The sequence below is a fragment of the Manacus vitellinus genome, unplaced genomic scaffold, assembly GCF_001715985.3.
Source record: "Manacus vitellinus isolate BGI_N305 unplaced genomic scaffold, ASM171598v3 scaffold_6_pilon, whole genome shotgun sequence".
Taxonomy (NCBI): Eukaryota; Metazoa; Chordata; class Aves; order Passeriformes; family Pipridae; genus Manacus; species Manacus vitellinus.
In genome coordinates this window covers 17,877,471-17,903,561 of record NW_021940750.1, presented here as the reverse complement: position 1 = coordinate 17,903,561, position 26,091 = coordinate 17,877,471, and the positions used below count along the sequence as shown (strand labels likewise).

The 26,091-nt window shown below is 37.5% G+C and overlaps 1 protein-coding gene across 1 annotated transcript; it reads right to left on the bottom strand.

The window, feature by feature from the left end:
- Positions 1 to 1,435: 1,435 nt before the first annotated feature.
- Positions 1,436 to 25,877, bottom strand: BRMS1L (BRMS1 like transcriptional repressor; the record flags this gene model as incomplete). Its single annotated transcript, XM_018082993.2, has 10 exons — positions 1,436 to 2,996; positions 4,627 to 4,753; positions 5,445 to 5,484; positions 6,893 to 6,957; positions 9,654 to 9,737; positions 10,174 to 10,270; positions 13,785 to 13,864; positions 16,061 to 16,188; positions 18,805 to 18,895; positions 25,781 to 25,877. Coding segments are annotated over 10 exons (933 nt in total), but the record flags the coding sequence as incomplete, so codon positions are not given.
- Positions 25,878 to 26,091: the final 214 nt, after the last annotated feature.

The window sequence follows — 26,091 nt, the reverse complement described above, 5'->3', positions numbered from 1 at the left end:
CCCAGAACAAATTGAACCTATTGGTGGAAGACAGCATAGGTTTTAAAAATGAGAGAAAATTTTACTATTTAATCCTGTCTTACCACTTGATGGGGGTAGTGAGTTAGTCACGCAAGCCTTGGCTTACAAATATAAAACAAGATGTTCCATGGGCCATAAATAATCAATTTTTATAGTTTTAAAACAAACACAGTATGACAAAGTGCCAAAATGCAGGTGCATTTGAAAAGTTTAACAGATGCTTATTACAAGAAATCAAGTTAAAGTTCACATGATATTTATGCACTGTGTTGTCAAGTTAAATCAACTGCATTTCAACTAAATATACCAGATACTTCATTGTGGGAAAGATGAACAGATCAGCTTGCTTTGCGTGTTTGCCGAAAGCCAAATTGTATCTTATCTGAAACATACTTACTGATACAGAAACCTTTTCTACACATGTACGGAAAGTTATTTTTGTCACTCAGTGCCTCTTACTCTTCATTTACTTCCCTTTTCACACTTATTCTGTATCTCACAGAATAAGTCACATACCAAACATCTTTTTCCTTTCAGCACTTTACAGATCTTAATCCTATTCGTAAGTTAAAACAACACTACCAAGGCTTGAAAAGCTTTAATGTAGTGGTGTGAAAGATAAAACAGATGGACAACAGGCTAACAATGTCTGTACTTCAAAGGACTAAAATCTGTTGAAGACACCTCTTACATTTTATGTTGGAGCAAGCAAACCATTACCTGTTCAAGTATGAAAAAGATACATAGCACGTACCAAATATGATTCGCGTAAGCATGAAACAATTAACCAATTATAAAAAAAGACCAATCACATACACAAAAGTGATCACATGTAAAAAGGAAAGCCATAGCTCATTTTCTTGTACTTCTAGAAAAGGAGCAGGTAGATCCCAGTTGCTGTTTATCAATAATCCATGCTGCAACAATTATTACCTGTTATGTTGATATGAATGTTTATTCTGAATTAAGAAGCCACACTCACCAAGTGTCAGTACAAAGTTCTGCTTTGTACAAGGAGATCAGGTTAGAAACAGCTGTAGAAACAATCAATTGCAGCTAGAGAGATGTAGAATACAGGAGAGGAAAGAGGAAAGGGGTGAATCACAAAAACAGTTTAGGGTGCCCAGTATGGCCTAAATGCAAATGATTTCAAGCACATCAACAGTTAAGAGGTTCTTAACAGTGCTTACATCTGATTTATAAACAGCCCAGAATAAAGCTTCATGATATGTTTTTTAAATATTGTAAAAACAATCAATCTATACATACAAACTCTCAAAATTCAAAAGAAAAAAGTGCAAGTCAAAGGTCTTTAAAAGCTTTAGGCCTTCTGAAAATTTAAAAATATTTCCCTTTAGCATTTGGTATATCAGCAATTCCAACAAGACTGAAAATCAAAAAGCAAAACAACATAAAAGATGTCCACTACCACAGATCATTTATTTATATACTAAGTTAAAAAAGGCAAATATTTTATTACAAAAAGTTTATCAAACAACTGTATACATACAGTTCATATTGTTAAAAGCCAACATATCAATCGATACTTTATGTACATTTGATTAATGTCATACAATTGTAGAAAAGCATCACTCAGCAGAAACTGATTTGGCATTTGGAAAGTAGTCACCACCCGGCACTAGAAGAGACAATTAATTTACATGTTACAATAAAAATTCTCATTTGCTGTGATCATTTAAAGCAAATGGATGCTTTCTTTCTCCAAGAAGAATCATCATAAGTGGAGATTAAAGTGCACATAACCAACGCATTAATAATTCTTCAACAATCCCGTCCATCATTCTAGATGCTCGAAGCACATCACAGTAACATCAAGGATTTAGGACTTTTCTCTGTGGCTTAAAGACGTTAAATGAAATTCAGCTTCCTAAGCTGCATGAAATATTTCTGGTGTACAATAAGATGAAATGGGGTACAGAAATTTGGAAAATAGCTTTTGGTGAAAAAAAGTCAGTGTAAATTCTCCCAAATATATGATTTCTGGGGAAATATTTTCCTTTTGAAAAAAAAATTCATAGTATTTCATAGAATCATAGAATTTCATACAACTGTGGACCAAACATGCAGACCATGCAACAGCATTTACATAACCATCCTCACAGTTGTTCTTTGTGGGCTACACATAACACAGGTTGGAGCAACACTGTCTACCTTATGCATAAATTTTCCTGGCAATCAAGAAAAAAGAAACCACCAATGATTCGTTACTATAGAATAGGGTCTGACACTAGAAAAGTGCTCTTCAAAAAACATAGCTCAAAATATTGGCTTTGTCTCATTACAAGCAATATAGTAAACCTTACAAAATATAACACAGTCAGTACTAGCAGAACTGTTGAGGACAATAGTTTTAATAAATCAGTCCACTTTGGATAAATGAATGCTTGTGCATGTTACAATCTATTCAAAAGCAACAGCTGAGCAGGCTAAATTTACATCCACAAGACACAGTCACTGAAAACAAAATGAGTTGCTGGTAATTATTGTTATCATATTTTGCACACCAACTGGTCACTAATGGAAAAAAACCCAGATTTTTTTTTTCATTTAACAAATGTGAGAAGTTCTGAAGCGTTATATTTGAAAAGAATACTTCGTACCTTATGCACTTTAGGACCCAATCCAGAGGCAAAATGTCTGTCAACATGATCTACCCTCCCCTCAGGTTTCTGAAGGCCGTTCATATGAAGTTTACATACAGCACAACCAATACACATTAGATACTGCTGTAAATGTATAAGGAATACAAAACACTATTAAATACAACTTTCACCCCATGGCACATCAAGCATGGCAATACCACTTGTTTCATATCCAGTTAGCAGTTAGGTCAGTTGTGGTTATGCTTTATTGAATATTTTCCTTTCTGTAGTTGAGAAATATACAGCTTGGACTTGCTTCCATCTGGTCTTTTAAACCAAACTTCATCATGGTTAATTGTTGTAATTATGGCACTAGAGAAAATGAGGGAAGGAAGGTCAGGGGAAGAAAAACAAGAAAAATTTAGAAATCTTATAAGCTAAAAATAACCTCAAAACTTCAGCTGTATTTCTATACAGTAAATGAAATTATCCATTAGTTGTAAATGCTAGGCCCAAAAGATACTGGCTCCACTTAAAGGATAGTTTCAACAGAATTCTTTGACAATTGCATGTGTCTTTAGTGAAGTTAGTTAATGTTTCAGCCATCTATCTCTTTTATTTCCTTATGAGAAAACCCTTAATGTATACAAACATTTTAAAAGAACAGTAGTCACACATAGAAAACACAACATTAAACTACCCATGGTAAAAAAAACATACTTGAAATTACATTGAATATTAAGTATTTGGAAAAAAGTTAAACAGCCTGAAGCCATGATTTAAAGCATAAAATGTATCTAACTGTTAATCATTATACCAAGACCATAACAAATAAATTCAAAGCCGATTTAGTGAACCACTGTTACATGAGCCCTGCTTTTATGCTCCTTGTAGTAACCTTTAATACAAAGAGTGAACAAAACTTTCTCCCCTAGGAGAAAAATAACTTCAAGTAGATTGATGGGGAGGGGAAAAAAGCAAAAACACAGAGATTAAAACAGTTAATAGAATAAAGTGCATAATGAGTGTGACAAAACTCCCACTAGGAAACTCTTCAACCTTAGAAGTTGCCTGTTAAGCATCAGTTTTTGGCTTTTATCAGACACTAGGTACTAAGATATTTATTTGGCCCAGTACAACTGCTATGTTCTGCTAAATTAATTCAGAACTTTTTAAATTTCAGACAGAATATATAGTTTACTAAAATATCTTCCTGTTTCAGCCCTGAACAAACACCAAAATCACCAAACAACCAGAATTTGTTCCCCTTCACCATATACAAGAAAGAAAAAAAATAGTCAGTTTACAGGAAACTACTGCTATACGAAATTAAAGTCAATTTTCCTTTAATTTAATATTTAATCATATTTAATCAACACTGGGCTTAGACTGATTTGCCCCATTCAGTAAAATGTAAAATATACATTTGATTTTAAATACGCTCACAATTATAGAATTTACAAATGTTATCCATACAGAGAAAATACATTTATACATCTTAAACATTCAATCAAATTTGCACTGTAATATTTAGTCTGTTCCCAGGTAGAACTTTTTTTAAGAGAAGGAAATATCGTAAAAAAGTTCCAATGATTTTCTTTCAGAGCACTGATCAACTGAAAACAAAACTTATCTTCAACAGTATAAAGTGTTTTTCCATAATTAATTATTTTGGGGTGGGCCAACAGATCAAATTCTCAAAGCAAGATTCCTAAGATACTAAAAAAAAAAAAAAAAATTACTCAAAGTCTATTCAGAACCAGTAAGAGCTCAAATTTTTTGAGATCCTAACCTGACAAACCTTCAGTGAATTCCAACCTTTACTAGCATCTCTCACCAGTCCAGCACTCAACCTTTCTTTGGTAATGCCTGTCTTCCAAGGTGAACTACTAAATGTTAATGATGTGTCAGTATTTCCAAATAGGCCTTATTCTTTGATACCATCATCCTAGCTATTGTGTAACATGAATGTACAGAGCTGCATAAACTAATTCATCTTTACCTTGTAGGACATTCATCTTTCTTATCAATGCATATCGTCTGTCCTCGTCCGTACCACTCTCCATCGTAGTAGAGTCTTCCTTCTTCAGATCTAGCACTATGTAGATGCTTTTCTAATTTTACAGGTGCTAAAATGATTAATAAAAGTAATTTAGTATTGACTTCACAGAAATCAGTTGGATGTTTAAATACACTTTCATCAAATGATTCACACAGAATACACAATTTTTTCCAAACATAGCCTGTTTCTTAATTATTGCATGAAAATTGGAAGCAAGATACCTTTTTATTTTCAGTCAGATAAAAGTTATATTTTTGTTTTCAAATAGAAGCTATGACTTTTTTGCCTTCTATCCCTTTTCCTCCTCATCTCCAAACATTTGATTTTACCTAGCATTAACATGCTTCTCATCTCAGTGCCAAATATGAGTTCCTTTCCCATGGCTCTACTTTTTTGGGGTTGTAGTTTGCAATGAAGGTGAGAATCCTTTGGAACACACCCATAAGGTCCAGATGCTCTCAGCCTCATTTTGTGCAAACGCCTAGCATATCTTGCTAATATTAGGTGGTGTAAACCACGTTTAAAAGTTTCAATTTTTGTTGATAATTTCTAGAATTTGTGTTAACAGAAACAACAGGAGTCAAGCTAATAGTATCAGCATCTGAGAGAAGGGAAAGATGAAAGCCACACCTTCCAGCTACCTCACCCCATCCTCCATCAGTATACCAGAGCTAAAATAAATACAATCTGCCTAGATGCAGTTTGCAGCATTGCACACAGCAAGTTCTGTCTTGTGAAACCAGACAATGTTTACTTACGTTCTGGCTTTACTCTGTGTGGTCCCAGTGTAGCCATTGCCTTGAAACACAAAAGAAGATGAAGTCAGTCAGCAAGTATAGTCTTTTTTTCTGAACTGCCAGCTTTAACTGTGAAGTTACATGCAGTGTAGCTCAGGATACTTGCTTTTATATGCAAAAACCACAATGAGAAGAAATGTAAAAAAAAGGTGTGTTCAATGGTGATTTAGTAACTACATAAAAAAACATTTTGAGGGTGAAAAAACCATCTTCTTTGGTAAGTTTTGATTCCAAATAACTTTGAAGGTTTTCTAATTAAATCCTCAAAACTGATGTTACGTAATTGTCAAAAAAATACAAAATTACATTAACTCATTCTGGAAAACAAAATGCTATATGAACAATCTATTCTTTTGATTTATACGTTATTAGCTTAGAAATTTCCCTTCATACAAACTCCAGATGGCACGCAGTACTAGAGTAGGATTAAAAAAAGAAGCACTCAGGAGTTTTTTAGTGTTCATTTGGTTGTTTTGTTTTCTGGTGGTTTTTTAAATTATTTCCAGAAAAATCATGTAAAACTACAGAAAAGAACTCAGGGGAAAGATATGTTGTGTCTTTTCCTCTGATGCAATAAAAACAGAAAAGTCAGACAAGTTCACACAGAAAGGTCACATTTTACTTCTTGTTTAGGAAATCTGTACAAGAAAACAGGATGGAAACAAAATGGGAGACATTTCCCACTAAGTTTTTTAATCTACCTAAGTAGTTTGCTATTCCATAAGTTGGGAAGCATGAGGGTACTAGGGGAAGCTTTCTGACTGCAAGTGCAAGGCAAGGATAGCATTTCATTACATCAAGTTCCTTCAACAGTCTTACAAAAATCTGAAAAAGGCATTATGCAGCAAATACATCAATTCATCTAACAAATTTCTCTTCCTGTAGACCAAGTTTCTCTTGTAATCTGGGAAAAACACAGCTTTTCACTTTATATAAAAAAAGTATACAGAGAGGTCAAAGCATAGAAATCTTCATAGAATAAAAAAAATTTACTATGTAGAAACATAACATATGATATACATTTTAAAACATCTTCATTTAAAGAAGAAGTCTAAGCCTATCAGACTATCCTATCGTAGTTTCTACCCAATTGTGCTAGACTATGACAAAGCAGATCCACTCAATACAGGCTTTAGGCTCACTTTTTCATGGAAAATTATGGACTCCCCATTTTAGAGATAACCTCTTACACCACTTTATTGGATTCCTCTGAACTACTTGGGTAGAATCAGAAAAAATAACAATAACATAGCTTGAACTGAAAGAATTAGCTGACTACTGAAAAAATAAAAATCTATTTTGTGTTTTGATTGTGTAAGAAACACAGTTTCATATTTTCAAGTAGCAAAAGGACTAGATGCAAACCCAAACTAAACCCATAGCCACTGGCATTCATCCTTTCATCTTACCTTCCTTATTGTTGTCCAGTCTTCAAGTATATCAAGGTCTTGTAACATATAAACTATATAGGGGCGTGGAAAAGTTAGGGAAAACTGTTTCAAACAGAAATAATAAAATTACTCTAATGTTTGTAGAAACATATTAATATCTCTGTTCTTCCAAACTTTCACACAAAGAATACCTACATGAAGTAAAAGCTCACACAAACACATATATCTTTCAATTATGCAACCTAGAAGTAAACTTTAAAAATTATTAAAAGAGGTAAGTAATAGAATGTAGACATTCAGACTACTGGAGTTCAACATGAGGATTAGATAAACAACTGAGATACAACCATTTCATTCCTGGTAGTTGTAAGAAATCATTCTTATTTGCAATAATTCAAGTTACGATTAAAATTCCCTGCAATTTCAAGGTACCACTGCAAATCAGCACCTACACTAGTATTAGCTTTAATAAAATAATTATTTTTACAGCATTCTGCATGATATATCTTTGAGAGAAAAGTATAGTCAGCACCACATGTAAGAATAACAAATATTCAAAAAACAGGAAGTAGAAAGGCAAAAGCCCCTTCCTTAGCCTATCAGCTGCAAAGTAAAAAGTGTGTATCAGAACAATACATGAACTTCAAAACGACATTCTGTATAGCACAGTTCTTCCTTTACAACAGTCTTCACTTTTTACTTTGCTTCTCTCCATTTCATGTCTGAAAAACAAGTTTAGAGAAAAGGTGCTATGGATGTTTAAAAAATAAATTTCCTAAAATGGAATATGCAAGCTTAAAATTCCATTTGCTTTACACGGGTCTGTACAAACTGACAAGTTCACAACTATTTAAAAACTATAACCAAAACCACCAAATTAATTTACTTCATAACTGAAAGAATTTTCAGCTTTATGGACTGCCTGAAGCTGCTGGGATTTTAGACCTAATACTATGTTAGTATTTTTGTTTTGGAATATATGCTAAAATGGCAAGGTAGCTCATAATTCACAGAATCCAATGCTATTTATATGGACATCCTGAAGACAATGATGACTGAGAGTCAAAGAAAATACACTTTCACACAACCTGGAACCGAAACTGCTAAAGGAACTAAGAAACTAATGAAACCACTTGTAACTGTTGATTAATACCACTTGGCTTTTAAGTACTAGTTAAAAAAATCTCTCTACTAAACTAAATTTGTGACACAACCCAACAGAAGAACAGTCGTAAGTAATTAGGACAAATCATCCATCTGGGATGTGCTCCAGTAAATCAACCATGCTGAAGGAGAGTGTCCCAGTGATGACACATTTTTCAGAAACTTCTTCCTTCCCACCTTCTCTTAACATTACAAAACCTTGTGAAAGGAGCAGGATTTTTTGCAGCAACTTAACAATAAAAAAATGGCCTTTATACTGTACAAGGTCAATACTTAGGAGTTGGTCTATTTTAGATAGTCTCCACAATTCTGGACATGAGTCAACTGTGTATGCTTGCAGCCCAGACAGCCAACTGTATCCTGGGTTCCATCAAAAGCAGAGTGGCCAGCAGCTCAAGGGAGGGCATTTTCCCCTTCTACTCCGCTCTTGCGAGACCCCAGTTGGAGTGCCACATGCAGCTCTGGAGTCCTCAGCACAAGAAAGATGTGGACTTGTTGCAGCAGGTTCAGAGGAGGCCATGAAGATGACCAGGCAGCTGGAGCACCTCTCTTGTGAGGATAGATAGGGAGTTGGGATTGTTCAACATGGAAAAGAGAAGGCTCCAGGGAGACCTCATTGCAACCTTCCAAGTACTAGAAGGGGCTTATAAAAACGAAGGAGAGTAACTTTTTACATTGGCATATAGTGATAGGACTAGGGGAACAGTTTTAAACTAAATGAGCAGAGATTTAGATTAGAAGTTAGAAGAAATTCTTTACTCATAGGGTAGTGAGGCACTGCAACAGGTTGCCCAGAGCAATTGTGGATGTCCCATCTCTGAAAGTGTTCAAGGTTAGGCTGGGGCTTTAAACAGCCTGGACTAGTGGAAGGTGTCACTGCTTAGTCCCTTTCAACTCCAACCATTCTACAATATGATTCTATGATTTTGGCAACTTCTAAGAGTCCACATCTCTGTCCTATAAAAATGTTAGGCAGGGACTATGAGTAGAGAGAACACTCTGTAAAGGCATCTCTTTCTTTCTCTGGAGGAGGATGATACTGTCTCTTAGGTGTTAAAACTTAAAAAGTTTCAGCTGCACTGCATGCTGTCAGCAGCACGAAGTCATCAATGCAAAATTCTTAAACACTATACTCACTCTACAGGAACCCAAACCCCAAAAACACCCTCCCTGCCAACCATCTCAATTCTTTGAATTTTAAACACTTAATCAAAGAGGGTTCTAAAGTCTATGGAGTTGTTAAGAAGTAATACATTGTGGTAAAGATGTTCCAGTATGAGGAGCAAAGCTACACCTTATTCAAGTCAGGTTATCCTTTGCAAACACAATGCCTAACTTGCTTCTGCCTCATAGCTCTATTTCTTTAAGATTTAGAAAAATCAATTTTTAGAAACATTCTCTACATAAAACCAGTAGTTAGACAAGAAAATCTCAATTTCAATTTTCATAATGGAATGCGTCAACACGGTTTTTCTAATTTAAGTAACATCTGCCATGCAAAGATCAGTTTTGATAATGCATTATCACTTCAACTTGTTACTAATGAGATGTGATAAAAGTAGCTATAAAACTGCAAACACTACTAGAAAAAATAACGATTTCAGTAAAAGGATATCTGATACAACAACAGGTTTCTTCTTATCTGGACTAAATGGATCCTTCCTTTTCTTCCTGGACTGGAGCTCATCATTCCATAATTCTGAAAAGATATAATAAGAACATGCTATGAATCAGAAACATTTACATGTTTAACTCTTTTTACAGCAGAAAACATTGTCCAAAAATTAAAAATAACACATTTTCTGGTGAGATGCTGTGTCTGAACAGCATGAAGCTGTTAAATGATTGTGCAGGCATAAATTAATATTCTCAAAACACTCAAGGGATGCTGACAATTTCTAAACCAAAGTTTGATTTAAGTTTAAATTCAACCCCCTGCCCAAAGTCTACAGCTGGATAGCATCTTAATGGATAACCTGAAACTCACCAGATATACTTTGTGTACAGTCAATTAATCAGTAGCCACCAGAAGATAAAAAAAAAAAAAAAAAAAAACAAAAAAAAAAAAAAAAAAAAAAAAAAAAAAAAAAAAAACAAAACAAAAAAAAAAACCCAAACTCTGAATTTCCATCCACCTGAGGTAATGTCAATGCTATGTCTGTCTTCTTCAAGTCTTCTAATCTTCTCTTCTAGTTCACTTTGTACGGTATCATACAAGAGAAGCTTCTCACTCTAAAAAAGCAAGATTACACATTTTTTACATCACTTAAATTCTATCATCTAAATATATATGACAATTTAAAGCATCAGTGTTAAGAGGTAGCATCAGAAGGTAAAAGTAGTTTCAGGGGAAAATTTTTCAGAGGCCATAAAGCATATGACATCTCCCTGTATCCACTTTCTTAGTGTGAGATCCTATCTCATTAAAGACAGCACACTCACTTAGCATAAGTGAAAATATAGTTATATATTTATCAAATATCAGTACCAAGAACATGCAGCTAGCTCTCCAGAATAACTGTTTGCATTATGACACAGTATTTTCCTTCTGGATAGCAAAGATTTATTCACAGTGAGTAACAGTAAAGTAGTGATCTCTATGCCACCTTTCATTACAAAATCACAAAAGCTGATGTTTTCTTGGAAAGCTTTTTATTAAGCTGCCTCCTATACTAACAAGTCTGCAGTCATTTACAGAGAATTATCATCTATGCCCACAGTATCTATAATTGTTGATTTTCATAGATCTGAAAATTACCTTCCCACGGCAGAATTTTGAGCACATGACATAATTTAGACAGCTGTGAAAGCAAAATTGTCTAGCTTAAAGCTGTGAGAAACATTTCTAAAGCACTACTTTAGAAAAGTTAGCTTGTTGGTCCATTTAAAAGGCCAACAATTAGATTAATCTACTGCCTGCCATGTTAGGCGTATCATTAGCACTTTGTATCTAAAAAGACAAACAAACCTATACTCTGATACGAACTTTCTACAGCATCTTGTGTGATCTACACCCTCTTCCACCTCAAAGTGTTTCAGAATGAGAAAATCAACTTTGTGGCAAACTGCCCTCATTATAATCCACCCCACAGGACCGATATACTAAAATGACACAGCATCTGTATAGATCAGTTACTCATTTAAAGGCAGCATCAAAAAAACCACTAAATTCTCTAGAACGGTAACTTAGAATCAAGCTGAGTTCCAAGCCTCCAGGAAATCAGGCAGTAAGGCTTTACTGCTCTTTCATAAGCTTGCACCGTTTCAAAAGTGAATGAGTAGGAAATACAACTAATTGTTAGATTTTAACATTCGTTTTCACCAAGCAGTGTCTTTAACAGCTCTAGAAAATAGAGAGCTTGGACTTATTGAAAAAACAGCGTAAGCAGCACAGGTTACTGCATCTAGCTATTTGCTACCATGTGTCTGTCAGAAGCTGCAGTTCCCTACAGCCAAATGAGCAGATGTCTGCATCTCGACTGCTCCTGCCCACAGCACAGCACACCAACAGAAATTTACCTTTATTAATGCTCAAGATGGTGTGCTGGAGCAAAGCAAAACAAATGAGCAATAGACAAAACCAAAGAACCCTGCTCTACTAAATGACTGCCATGTTTATCATTCCCTTCAAGTTAAAAGTATTCAAATTGGAAAGACCTCTTTTCATATACTTTTCAACCCCTAATTATAAAAAAAACATTTCCAAGGGGAATTTAAATATATACCCGAAGTGCCAAATGAGTGCTACTTGTTCTGAGATGATTTTAAAAATCCATTTTAAAATTAAATAGTGTTTGTGTTTAGACATGTTCTGCTTCAAGTACTTGATGACAAATAAGGTGTGAAAAGCTATTACAGGCATCAGAGGCATTCTTGCTGAACAGTTATATTCTAGTGGAATATATATCCTATAAGGAGCATTGCCAACTTAAAGAGCTTTTACCCCAAGAGACCCTTATTGGATGACGAATATTTGAATTCTTAAGGTTTCATAGTAGACATAATAGGAAAACAAGGGACAAGGACCACCTTAAAAAGGAATAATACATAGCCAAAAAAAATCATTCAATCACAGATTAAAGTCTTAGAGGATTCTGTTCAACCTCAGGAGTACTCACAGGAGCAAAGACAGTCAGTAATGAGTAGTCCTTCATTATACCTAATTCTTTCCCAAGGCATCAAGAAAAATGGAAAGCTTTTTAAAACTACACATGCACATTCTTGCTTTATTGGTATAGTAGGAACCACAGACTTCAGGAATACCATGAACCACTCAGAAGAAAACACCTTTAAGCAACTCCAAGAGGGGCTATGATGAAAACCTCAGGATCTAAGCAGCTATGTACAGCACTGGACATACATGTTCTTGGGTGCTTATACTACAGTATCCAGTATTTAGATGCTTAAAATGGAATGTTTATGTTTAAGGAGAGTAAAATATTTTTCTTGTAACTGCTTTTGAAATGACAGTTCTATCAGTAGCTGTCCAAGGCATCTTAAAAAGACTTTTTTGGTTTTGTTATTAAAATGTAAGGTGTTTTTTTGCTAAAATTATGTCAGATATTTTAGTTACTTTCTTGGTAATCTTTTTATAACACAGGTTAAAAAATCACGTGGGAATCTATTAATAAGAAACTGATAATGAAAAATAAGAAGACTTAGCTATATATATGCAAAAAGTCCTTCAACATCTTCATTAATGACTTGGACACAGGACTCAAAGGAATACTAACTAAGTTTGCCAATGAAAGTAAATTGGGAGGAGCTGTTGGCTCCCTCAAAGGCAGGGAGGCCCTGCAGAGAGACCTCAACAAATAAGAGGACTGGGCAATCCCCAGCCATATGAAGTTCAACAAGGGAAAGTGCCGGATTCTGCACCTGGGATAGGGCAAGTCTGGTTGTGTGTATAGATCAGGGAACAAGAGACTGGAGAGAAGTGCTGCAGAGAGGGACCTGGGGGTCCTGGTCGATGGCAAGTTGAATATGAGTCAGCAGTGCCCTGGCAGCCAGGAAAGCCAACCGTGTCCTGGGGGGCATCAGGCAAAGCATCACCAGCCAGTCAAGGGAGGGGATTGTCCTGCTCTGCTCTGCACTGGTGTGGCCTCACCTTGAGTATTGTGTGCAGTTTTGGGCACCACAATATAAGATATTAAGCTATTGGAGAACACCCAAAGGAGGACAATGAAGATGGTGAAGGGCCTTAAGGAGTGGTTGAGGTCACTTGGTCTGTTCAGCCTGGAGGAGACTGAGGGGAGACCTCATCACAGTCTACAACTTCCTCATGAGAGAAGGAGGAGGGGCAGGCACTGATCTCTCCTCTGTGGTGACCAGTGACAGAACCTGAGGGAATGGCCTGAAGTTGTGTCAGGGGAGGTTAGGTCAGATATTAAAAGAGATTCTTCACCCAGAGGGTGGTGGGGCAGCGGAACAGGCTTCCTAGAGAAGTGGTCACAGGACCAAGCCTGACAGAGTTGAAGAAAGTGTTTGGACAATGATCTCAGGCACATGGTGTGATTTCTGGGGTGTCTTGTGCAGAGTCAGGAGGGTCCCCATCCAACTCAGCATATTCTCTGATTCTAATTTTTAGATGCTTTGAATAACCTCTTACCTGGACTTAAATATCACATGGCAATTGCATTCAAATAGCAAACAACTGCAAGAATAAAAACACGCACTGAACTTGAAAAGCATGACAGACAGTAAAGTTAGATGAGGTTAGTTATCAATGTGAAATAGCTGGCACAACCTCACAGTGCTGTCGAGAGGCTTGAATTTCACATTCATACTTGTTCTTCACAGATTCCAGACAAAGTTCTCTATAGATACCTGCAATCATACAAATTATAGCAATATTACTTTCTTTAGCAACTATCCAATTTCAGAATTCCCTTTTAAGACTGCCTGCAAATCCCAAAAAATGCATATAGTGGAAAATACAGATATATTATATTAGGCACTTACAGTGTCTGGCTTTTTTAAAGAGTAAAAATAAGAACAAGTAAATCCTACATTTCAGGAGTTATCTGAAATGTAAGTATCTGGTAAGCAGAGACAGGACTTGATGTAGTATGCTCAATGCATTCAACACAAAATACTTAAATGGTTTCAGATTAGAAACCTGAGGAGTTAAGTTTGCACACATGCTGGTGGTATCTCGCAACAGAACAACTTTCAAAACCAACTTCCCTTAGAATTCAACTGACAATAAATGAACACAGCATAAGAGGAACAACACTACTACCAGCCATTCCTCTGAATAATAAACCTCCAAGTATTAAGCCAATCATCTTTCTGCTGTGAAGTCATTTTTGATCTAGAATTTGAAATGTTCTTTTCTTACATTGCTATGTTATGTTGGGGTTTTTTTATACTCATGGCTGACTGGCATACCTAGGTCACTGCTTATTTGCCTGAAAATGAACAACACAATTATGAACAGTTCTATTGTATTTCTGACTTGCTGAAATAGTCAAGATCCATATTTTGTTCGAATAGTGCCTTAGAGAGTAGCGAAACACAAGGTTTTTTTCTACCACAGATGCAATTATATTCAAAGTTTAGCTAAACATAGTTTAGTTTGGGGATTTCTCACCTTCTTCTCCCCTCTCTCAGGTAACAGTCAAGGCTCTCAAATAGTAAGAGCAAATAAGCCTATTTCACAGTTTCTTGCTTTCTCCAGAATAATTTTATCAAATTCATTTAGTCGGGGACAAAAAGTTAAAAAAAAACTGTTTTCTATTCTCAGCCTCAAGGAAACTGCAGTTTTTATGCTGGGCTTTTTTTACTTTGGAACATGGACCTTCAGTGCTGCTAAAGACCAATCAGGAGAACATGTAAAATGCATATCCATAGCCACCTACATGAAAGCACAGATGGACAATCACATTTAAAATTGAAAATCGAAAGCCTGGATTATCGTTGCTTTTATACCAAACCTTCTGCAAGTTCACCCACAATCCTTCTGCAAAGCAGAAGGGGGCTACTTAGGACTAGTCACATAAATTTGGGTTAAGAACTTAAAACCCAGAAATTCTGGGTCAGCAGCTGAGAAAAAGCATTACAGAAAAGAGTTGGAGGGAGAGAGATGCAACTGATCAAAAGATTTCAAATTCCCAAAGTTAAAAGTACCAATAAGACATACTGAGTAGCACTGAAACTGTATTATGAAAAGTATAAGAAGGCTTGCCATTTTCAGTTTGGCTGCACAATGTTTCTGCTAAGTTTCTTAGAAAAGACAGTGGTATAGCTTCTCTGGCTAGAGAGACCATGACTGTTTGCCTTTTGGATCTCTGACAGTCTGTATTACGTAACCCTTGGACAGCAGAATTACTCCTAAGGGAGTCAAGCTGTAACATGAAACAAATTTACAGTAGAGAAGTACAGAACTTTGTCTTTCCATAATACCACTGCTCCATATGATTATATACGGTTGCATAGTGGAAGAAGATCAAAGTTCTTGCCTTCTTCTTCTCTGAGCATAAAAGCCTATCTAAACATTAGTTTTAATAATTAAAATTCAGCTTAGATCAAAGCTGTCAAGGATAGGGTTTTTCTTCTTCCCTAGATGGAACAGGAAGATGGGAGCAGAGAAGCAGAACACACATAGACTAGAAGAGCAGGAAAAAACATGATCATCTAAGATGATCTGGCAAGCACTTCATGAGACAGAACCTACATATCTCTTCAGTGACCACTGTGTAGACTTGATTCCAAATCTTCTGACTAATAAAAATTATTAGTTTTCAACTCAGTAATTTTGTACTTACTACCCAAAGACAGGTAGCTAGTAAACGAAACATAAAAAAGCCATATTTTTAATTTGATGTTTTCAGGCAACTTATGCAAAGAGGTAAGCAACTTACTCATTTTTACTTGGAAACTACTTTACATTTAAAATCATGCCACAGGATTTCTAACTTTAAAACACACTCCTTCAACAATTCTAAAGAAAAGAGAAGATTGGCCTTAAATTGCATAGGAAGTTTATACCTTAAAACAGTAATACTCATTTTACATGCCTACCTGCCACCTTGGTTCGGATTTGCATATTTTCTTGTAAAGCTGCCAGTGGTTCTAAATATTCTGGTGCTTTTCCAGCTATGACCTCTTGTAGTTTTGCATCCACTTGGCTTAATCTTTCTTTGTAGAGTCTTAAAAAAATAGAAATTAAAATATGCATTTTATTTACAAGTATGTATTCATATGTATTTTATCTAGAAGAAAACACAAGGTGGAAGAAATATTTTTAACATAGTTGTTCTTTTGTCATTCCTTTGTTAATGCTATGGAACACTGAAGCAAAGTGAAGATTTTTTAGCATTTGAATTTTTCAAGACATATTTTCTTTTTGAAATATCCTATTCATGTCTGTTAAGCCTTTCTGGAAAGTGAGTGTAAACAATTAGAAGTGTATGTATCTACATCTCTAAGGAAGAAGAAAAAACTGCATCTCTGTTTATAGGACTGAAATCATGTTGCTGGGCTCAATCCCCGATGAGCATGCTATGCACGTGGTGGTTAACAGAGAGCTACAGCAGAATGATTTAGCTAGAACATAAGCCTGGATGCAGAGTGCACTGGGTCAGTCACTAACATTTGACTATACAGCACCAAGTACCAGCTACATAAGAGCAAGCACTCATAGACTGGGTGCACTTGGTACCATGCAGCAGTTGATGAACTATAACTATTTATCCAGTATTTTCAAACAGTGATTTGCCTAAAATGGATAAATGCTACCAACCACTGCAAATTCTACTTACAGCATCCAAATGCAGTTTCCCCAGAAAGGATGAGGAGACAGACCCAGTCATTACATCATCTCTGCTGTTGGTTGTGACTAAAAATCCCATTGTTTATGCATCTTTTTCTTCTTTCCCAACTTCATCATCTCCCTACTCACAGCCACTTCTCCCTATAATCCTTCTTCCATCATTCTAATGGTCCTTTTCTATTATTCCCACCATCACTGTTCTTCTAGCCCATACAAATACCTCTATCTCTCAACTAGCCAATGTGTCTACGCAATGCCTTTTTCCATATACCATAGCTTTACCACTCCTCAAACACCTAAACCCCCCAAAATACTTGTTTCCTTCCTCTGATGACCACCCTCTTTCATATTCACTCCTAAAAGGTTTGTTTCCACAAACTGTTTTCATCCAAGTTGTTGGACAGATGGAAGAGTAGGGCTGACCTCAAAAGCTAACAGTTTTCCAAATGCCAAACCAGTCAGTACCGACTGGCTTCAGTACTCATCAGTTGGTTCCATTTCCCAGGTTTCTTCACGCACAGCCAAATAAATAGCAGTACAAACAATCTTCTCTAGGCACTGCAGCAAGGAATTTCTTGTTAGGTAATTCTTTCCAGACCCTATTGTTTCCAGACCTCACAGTGTCCTGTTATACAAAGCAAGTTGTATGTCTCAGTTCTGTAGCAGAAAGAAATATCTCACAACATAAAGGCGCATCTAAAGCATGACAACTGACTAGGTTTTCAATTCAAGGATATGCCCATGAATAGACCGAGTCTTGTTAAAGTTTCACTCGCCAGGTACCTTAAGTTAGTTGCCAAATTACCACAAATTTAAACTGGAACAGATGCATCTCGCTTGTCTGGGCACACGTAAAAACAAATTTAACTTTACATACATTGCTGGAGCTTGTCCAAAGAAGGACAATGAAGATGGTGAAGGGTCTGGAGCACAAGTCCTGTGGGCAGCAGCTGAGGGAGCTGGGGTTGTTTAGCCTGGAGAAAAGGTGGCTGTTGGGAGACGTTATTGCTTTCTACAGCTACTTGAAAGCAGGTTGTAGGGAGGGGGGCATCAGCCTGTTCTCCCAGGTAAAAAGAGACAGGACTAGAGGAAATAGTCCCAAGCTGTACCAGGGGAGGCTTAGACTGGATATTAGAAAAAATTTCTTCACTGAAAGGGTGATCAAGCATTGGAACAGGTTGCCTAGGGAAGTGGTGGAATCACTGTCTCTGAAAGTGTTCAGAAAAATGTGTAGATATAGTGCTTAGAGACATGGTTTCGTGGTGGACCTGGCATTGCTAGGTCAGTGGTGGGACTCTATGATTTCAGAGGTCTCTTCCAACTTTAATGATTCTATGATACAAATATCTGGCTGTAATACAAATGACAATCACTTTTGATAACTGTGGCTATTAATTTCATCTCTTCTACTTAGCAGGTTTTTACTGTTTATGTAGGTATTATGGTAAACTACTAATCTTCGTTTGCGAAGCCTAGCCACGATGGCGAACTACAGAGAGGTAACAGTATTTTCATTTTATTTAGTACTGGTATCTGGTTTGCAGTCACCACAAGAAACTTTCATTGGTACCAACTACAAAAACTACTGCACTATCCTGTAAAAAAAAACCAAAACCCAAATCTAATTTCTTACTTAGCAAAAACAGTACTTAAGTCTGTCCTACATACATAAAACAATCAGACATCGAGTAAATAAATAAATAAATTCCCCTAAAATCACAATTCCTTAGATCTACTAAGGAGTTTGATGCAATAGACCCACACCAGCCCTTCACAACAAAAACATTTCAAAACTATCCCTACAGAAAAAAAAAAAGAAAATATAAATACATAAAATTATTCTAAAGCAACTGCCCGCAAATAATTTCAGAACTCCCAATCCTTATTCTCCTCCAAAAGTAGCATTCACATACATGAAAAAAACACCAGCTGCACACAATATTTTCATGGAATGGATTGCCAAATGAGGCACTTAAAACATTAAAATACTTACTGATCTTTAAGGTCTGTAAATTGCTTTTCGAGATTGGACATTTCATCTAAACACTCCATTCTTCTTCTTTCACAGTCCTCATCATCCATTTCTAAGAATAAAAAGAATAATTTTGAACAATGTAATATATAACCAAATAAACTGGATATTTTATTTCTAGTGAATATGAAGAAAGCCTGAATTATAGCTAGCCATGAGCAGTTTATCCCCTTATATTATTATTCACGTAGAGCAGAATATGAGAAATCACTTGTCATATAAGCTACGAAGTAAGAAACTTAGACCTAATTTTAGAATAAACTCCATAAACAGTAATTCTTTTTTCTCAAAACAGGAAACAACAGCACTGTAAGACCTCAAGAGGTTAAATTTCAAGACTGATAATACAAAGTGTACATTAGAACGCATGAAACAGAAAAACTAAACATTGTGTATCATACCAGATGAAAGATACCATTAAACACGAGAAATTATTAGGCACCACTGAAAATTCAAGTGTATCCTGAATCAGTATAAACAAAAGCCATCCCTGGAATGCAAGCAACATTACATTTGTCATATAAAATTCAAGGTTTGTTTTATTAAAATTCTTTAAAGAAAAAATAACACATGGTTTTGAAATAGGTTTCATCCTGTGCAATTTGAAGAGATCTTTGAAGTTGAAATATAATTGTAAAAATATCTGTAGTTCATTGTAATGACCATTTGAAATGGCTGCATTTCTAAAGAAATATTTCTTAGCCTTAAAAGTCTAGAACTTTGCAGAAATTTGACTTTATATGCTTTTATGCAGCAAGAGTAATTAACATTAAACTCTTTCCACGGTTTTTGATTTAATTCATATTCCTGATTTTTTTTTTTTAATTTAGCTTGGGAAGATAAAGTATAATAAATACCAATTGTTTTGTCAAAAATTTTGCCACTCTGTTGAGACATCTGATGTTACTGAACATCAGTTATCTCCACTGCCATTTCTTAGACTAGAAAGCTGAAAAACTAAGATACAAAATTCTTGACTGTTTCCCACCCTTCCCAGAAGAAAAAAAAAAGGCTTTGTTAAGCCTTATTAAAAATCAGATATGTGAAACTGCTTTATAGCAGCAGTATCTGCAGGAATTAGCTCTCAACAGTTACAGTACAATTGACCCGTTATCAAGCTGTAGGAAGCATTCAGAAGGGATGGCCATGCACTTAGGAACTGGGGCTGAAAGGGTGCAAACAGACCAGGTGTTTAAGAGATGGCACTGTCCTAAGGAGGCCATATCTATGTAAGCATTTACTCTGGCAAAAAATATCCTACCTCCTGACAGAAAGGCAAAGTGGAATCCTGAAACCAGTAGCCTGGACTCACTCCTCTGGACCATAAACAACTCTGAGCTTTTTGTTTCTTCCTCACATTTTTCCAACAAACACGTTTAACTTCTTTATGCTGTCTCCTACACCAACTACAGAACACCTGCATGCAAGTCTTCATTTTCATTGTTTTCCAAAAGAGTATGGCAATTTGTAAAGGTGATGAGGTGAAAGGAGTAGCTTCAGGGCCACTGCTACTTGGAAAAATCTGATTAACTCAGATGTCTACTCAGACTTCTCAGTGTGTGACGATTTCTGCACTTAACTTGTTTCTGAAATCATTACAAGCTTTTAGGACTAAAAACTACACTAGCCCTCTCTACCTGGATATGAAAACCAGCAGGCAGCAGAGCATACCAATGTGTACTAAAATGGCACCTATGACTCCAAGTTAAAGACCTAGTATGGTCTGTCGTACTACAGTCAGTACAATCAAAAAAGTGCGTATAAAGTTTTAAAACAAAATATAACCTGAAGTATTTGAAAGCAGAGCAAGAAAATTTAAAGACAGAACTTAAATACATTGAATGGGGAGGGTGGAGGAAGAACGTATCAGGCTGTTAAGAGATACTACTTTATATCAAATATTGTTCTCAAAAATAAGGCAGAACCAGAACCAGGCTGGAAATTAGATTAAAGAACAAAGTTTTATTTGGCTGTCCAATGCAATACTCAAGCAAAATTGCTCTGTCAACTTTCGGCTTGGCGAGATTTAAGGAATGTGGCAATCATATTACTCAGAGTTGTCTAAAGCATTTATGTGCTATAAAAATAAAGCTTCTTTAAAATTTGAAGGCACCTCCCTGTGAAACCAAACAGCAACAAGCACTGGGATACCAGTAGTTTTCCCACTTTATTCTCAAACATGCCTTTTGTTCTAGGTATGTTTTAGTAAGGAATTCACTCAGAAGCTTTTCTTAACTTAATATGAATTTTATTGTTTGTATATGTTTAAAGACTACAAAGCAAAGAAAACTATTAGAACTGTAACCCTGGCTGAAGATCAGTGCACACCTACTGTTGGAGGGGAAGGGGACTGCATTTTACATTTTAAACTTGTGTTGCAAGGAAACTGTTATGCACTGGCATCTGAGGGCACAGCTGACTCTCTTGTAGATATTGAAATAACACATAACTCTCCAGTCTCCCCTCAGCTGACTTTATGTCTAGAAGTCTACATTCTACCTATCATTCATACTGAATGTCAATTCACATGCTAATTCACATTCACTCTTAAATTGTTTCATCTTTATTCTGCCTCCAGTAAGATTCATAAAATGAAGATTTTTAGAGTCCTGAAATATCTTTAATGGATATAATTTACGAAATTTCTTCCCCATGGCCTTAAACAACATACTGACTAGAGAATATGGAGTGCTGAAAAAGTAAAAGGTTTTAGGATCAAATCTCGCAGCTTTCCAGCTGAAAATTTACAACACTGAAGGTGGGATTGCTCATTTCATATTAAAAAATTTGCTGATAGGCCCATCCTGTCTCAACACCTCAGATTTCCCACATACTTTCATACTGCACTAAGTATTTAAGGTACTTTTAAACACTTCCAAAATCACAGTCACTTTTTTCCTACTATGTTCAAGCAGTCCAGCATGGTAATTAGGGCAGCCTGGTTTAAAGATAAAACCCCCCACATAGTACTTAAAATGTAACAGCACCTAAAATAGCTTTTTTTAATAAGCCTTGGCCTACATAAAGTGCTTAAAAAATGGCCAAATTCTCCTCTAGGATGGTAATCATAACTTGTGGATTTTTTTATTCATCTCTAATATGCTATTCTAAATCCCAGTCAATAAAAAACCTTTACTAAATACATAATGTCAAAAGGAACGGGATAGGACAACTCATGCTTCTTTTAACAGCACCTTTTGTATTGTCAGGCATCTATTGGAGGGGAAAAAAAAAAGGCTGAATGCAAGTAAAGCAGAAGACAAATTTAACACCAAAAAAAATACATTTCTAATTTCAATTAAGACTATTTTCTTGTGGTGCTAATTATCTTATGTCCGTAGGAGCAATATGCTGCCATGGAGTATGTTCATATTTGTCAAGACACTAAGACAAGCATGTAATTTCCTGTAATCATCACATTTAAAGTGCTCCCTTAAAAGCATTTCTCTGTGGAATGCAACAGAAATTATCTGGAGAGCTTCTTGTGTTGTTTTAAAGACACACTCATAGATTACATTCACTAAAACACAATTACTCCTTCCTAATCCCAGAAGAAAGCAAGATAAGGACAAAACAACAGAAATATTTGCCTTCAATAAAAATCAGCCAAAGCATCTTAGAGGACATGTAAACTTCAAAGTTTTCATTAGAAATACCAAATAACAGAACTACAAAGAGGAAACCAGGCAAATTTTGAAAAAGAGCTAACTTCAAAGCTGAAACTAACAGAGCCAATTCTCTCACTACAGCCAGGAAGCTGGGAGAGAAAAAGCTAAGTTTACACATGTTACACCAAACTCTCCCACAGAAAATTACATTTTCTCAGACATAAAGATTAGCTAGAATAAGAGATAAAGAAAGGGCATTCCCAGATGGCATCTAGCTACAATACAAACTGGAAGGCTAAGATGGGCAAAGTAAGTAGTGGGTTTTGTTGCAGTGCTGCTCCTGGACCTCATCAAGGAGACCTTAACAACTCTGTGCCTCATCCACCTACTGCCCAATATGCTTGGATATTCCTCCTTTATCCTCTCTCTGCCTTCTCCTGAAAGATGTAACAAACTTCGTGTATCAGAACTTCTTGAAAAGCTATCTCCATGAATTTCTTATCCAAAATACAGTATTCCCTTTTGAGTTCATGTACAATTCTTATAATAACAGAACTGAAGCATGCTTTCATAAGTCACATCTGAAAGGAAAGGAGAAGGTTACTTTGCAAATAGCACAGCATCAGGTATGCTTTGCCAACAGATCACTTCCAGTTGCTTGTCCTGGTACCCAAAAGTGAACTCAAGTTCACTTTTATTCCAGCATAACCACCAGCACACAAAAATGCTGCCTAGTTTAGGTTTCACCAAAACAACCCAAGAACATTTTTCTGGCCCTGTTTTTCAACAGAATCATTTTGAGAGAACAGGGGTAAGGAAAAACTGATCAGCCTTCCCCAGCAGTAGATCTGTAATTGCGTCAGTGGAGGTTTAGGTTGGATATTAGGAAAAGGTTCTTCACCCACAGGGTACCTGGGCACTGGAACAGGCTTCCGGGGGAAGTAAGTATTCACAGCACCAAGCCTGACAGAGCTCAAGAAGCATGTGGACAATGCTCTCAGGCACACGGTGTGATTCTCAGGGCTGTCGTGTGCAGGGCCAGGAGTTAGACTCAGTGATTCTTCTGAGTCCCTTCCAACTCAGGATATTCTAAGGTTTTAATTTGGAGATAAGGGGCCTCAGCACTATCTACTCAGAACTACTTATTCTCTTTTCTTATTTGGCCAAATCAGTAGCTAATACAGACAGAAATAGAATCACTACATTATACTAATTTTGCTGACTCTTTCAAGCCCATATCTGGATATGGTTCACAGTTCACTGAGTGAAGACATCTCCTGTGTAGCATTGCGTTAGACAAGATGCAAGATCTTCCTCAGATTAGAGAACGGCCCAGAACTAAAAATCACCTGTTCCAGACTAAACACATGAAATCATTAGTCCCAAATTCACAAAACATGTAGGCATCTAGTTAACTGATTTAAGTTGGACATATTTACATATTTTCACAAAATTGCCACTTATGCCTTCTGCTGCTAATGAGCTGCAGTCTATCTAGCCACTGGTTTACATAGTCTCCAGTGCCTCCCATTTAGATATCAGACTCTTCACTGAGATGTTTTCACTAGCTATCTTTTCAACAAGTTATTTTTCTGACACTTTAGCATACAAAGGCCAAACAAGCAAGAAAGGGGATAGGAAGGCACAGAGTATCAGGAGGGGTGGGTAAGGATGAAAGGCAGGACAGTAGCAGTCAGCATTTTGATCCAGGTGGACACCACAGACCAGCAACCTAACTTGTAAAATGGGGTTCTAGCAGCAATACTTGCCAGCTCAAAGATATGGGGGGATAGGGAAGAAGAAGGGGACAAAGGAAAAAAATTAATAGGAAGCTCTGCATAAACCATGGGCAGATTATCTGGATCTGTGGATTAACCAAGGCCTCTACTGGGGGATCAACTCTGGTGCAGAGTGAGAATTAACTCAGATCAAGGTCTAAGGGAACGACTATACCCTCTCCCAGTACTGTAGCCACACTTTCTCAGCACTGGAAGAGTCTTCATTCTACTTCTGCAGAGTGAGCTTGGCTGTGTCTGTACCACACCTGTGGGGCTTCAGCACCTTGCTAGTCCATGCACAGGCAGATGAGGACAAGCTCCATGAGTCCACACAGCACCAGCAAAGCAGGGCTTTCCCTGAACTGCATCAGTCAGTGTGAATATAAAAGCCCTAGAATTTAACTTTCAAGATCTCCCAAATCATTCAACACCAAAAATTAAGAAATAACTGTACACTGAAGACTTTAGCACACAAATAAATCAATCACAAGAATAACAGATGTAAAAATATAATTTCACAGCTGCCTAATTTGTCTGGTTCATGGCATCCCACTTCTTCCAGCACTCAGGCCACAAGTCAATATAGGCATGGGATAGGATCCCAGCAGACCACTCTAAATCACTTAAGCTGCCAGAAAACACATGTCAGGACCAGGACTGGCCCTGGCCCACGTCCATGTCAGGACTTCTCACAGTTCACTAACTCTGGCCATCTTCCTTTCCACCCACAGTCTTCCATTTCAGCACTAGTCCAATAAGGCACCATAAACTTTTACTGGGAATCACCTGGAAAGATGTGTTAAAATCAAAGACAGAAAGAAGCAATTACAAGGAAAGTTTGAATAGATCACAACCTTTCTATAACACACTGTAAACTGAGCATAGAAAAAGTAATTTTTTAAAGCTAGATTTCACCTACTAATGTAATTCCAAATCTACAGTTCAGAAGGAAGCTACGGAAAAAGGAAAGGACCTTCAGCAGAGCAGAAACTGAAATGATTAGCAAAGGAGGCCAATGGTATTGCCAATATCCCCTCAAAGACAGGTCTGAAAACACCTAATTGTTTGCATACGAAGAAATACATACGTATATACACGTACACACATGTGTGCGTGCATGCACACGTATGTATATGTGTACATGTATGTATGTACGTGTGCCAAGCCCTTAAGTGCAGACCCCAGCGAGGACCCCGCTCAGCGGGCACGCTCCCAAGCCCAGCAGGGTACAGCCCACAGCACTTCCACGGAGCGGGGCAGCGCGCCCCGGCCCCAGGCCGGGTGCCAGCTGGCCCCAGAGCCGGCGGCTCGGGGCGAAACGGGGCTCCGTGCCCCTGCGCCCCGCCACGTTACTGCCTCCCGGCCCGGCGCGGCGGCGCCGAGGAGGGAGCCCGGGGGCCGAAGCTAGGGCTGCGGCCGGGCCGGAGGGCGGGCTTCACGGCTGGGTGGGCACCGGCAGCCACCGGAGCCGGGGAACAGGACCGGTGTGCCCCTGGGGCAGAGCTGGGCGCTGGGGGAACGGCAGCGGTACCCCTTAAGCGGCCGCGGTACCTGAGCTATCCCCCTCCTCGGAGACTGATGAGCTCTCGGTCTCCTCCTCCTCCGAGCTGCTGCCCCTCGTTTCTCTTTCCGTAGTCCACCTCCCATCTCATCGTTGATTATTCTCCTTCTTCTCCCGGGAATGGACGGCACGTTCGTCGCCGCCGCTGCTGTTGCAGACCCGCGCCCCGCCCTTCCCGCCGCCGCTCCGCCACCGCCACCGGCCGCTCCGCCCCGCCCGGCGCACGGCGCGCCCGCCCAGTTGGTCGAGCCCCGAACGGCGACCGTTACGTTGCGCGGCGCGCGGCGCGCTGGGAATTGTG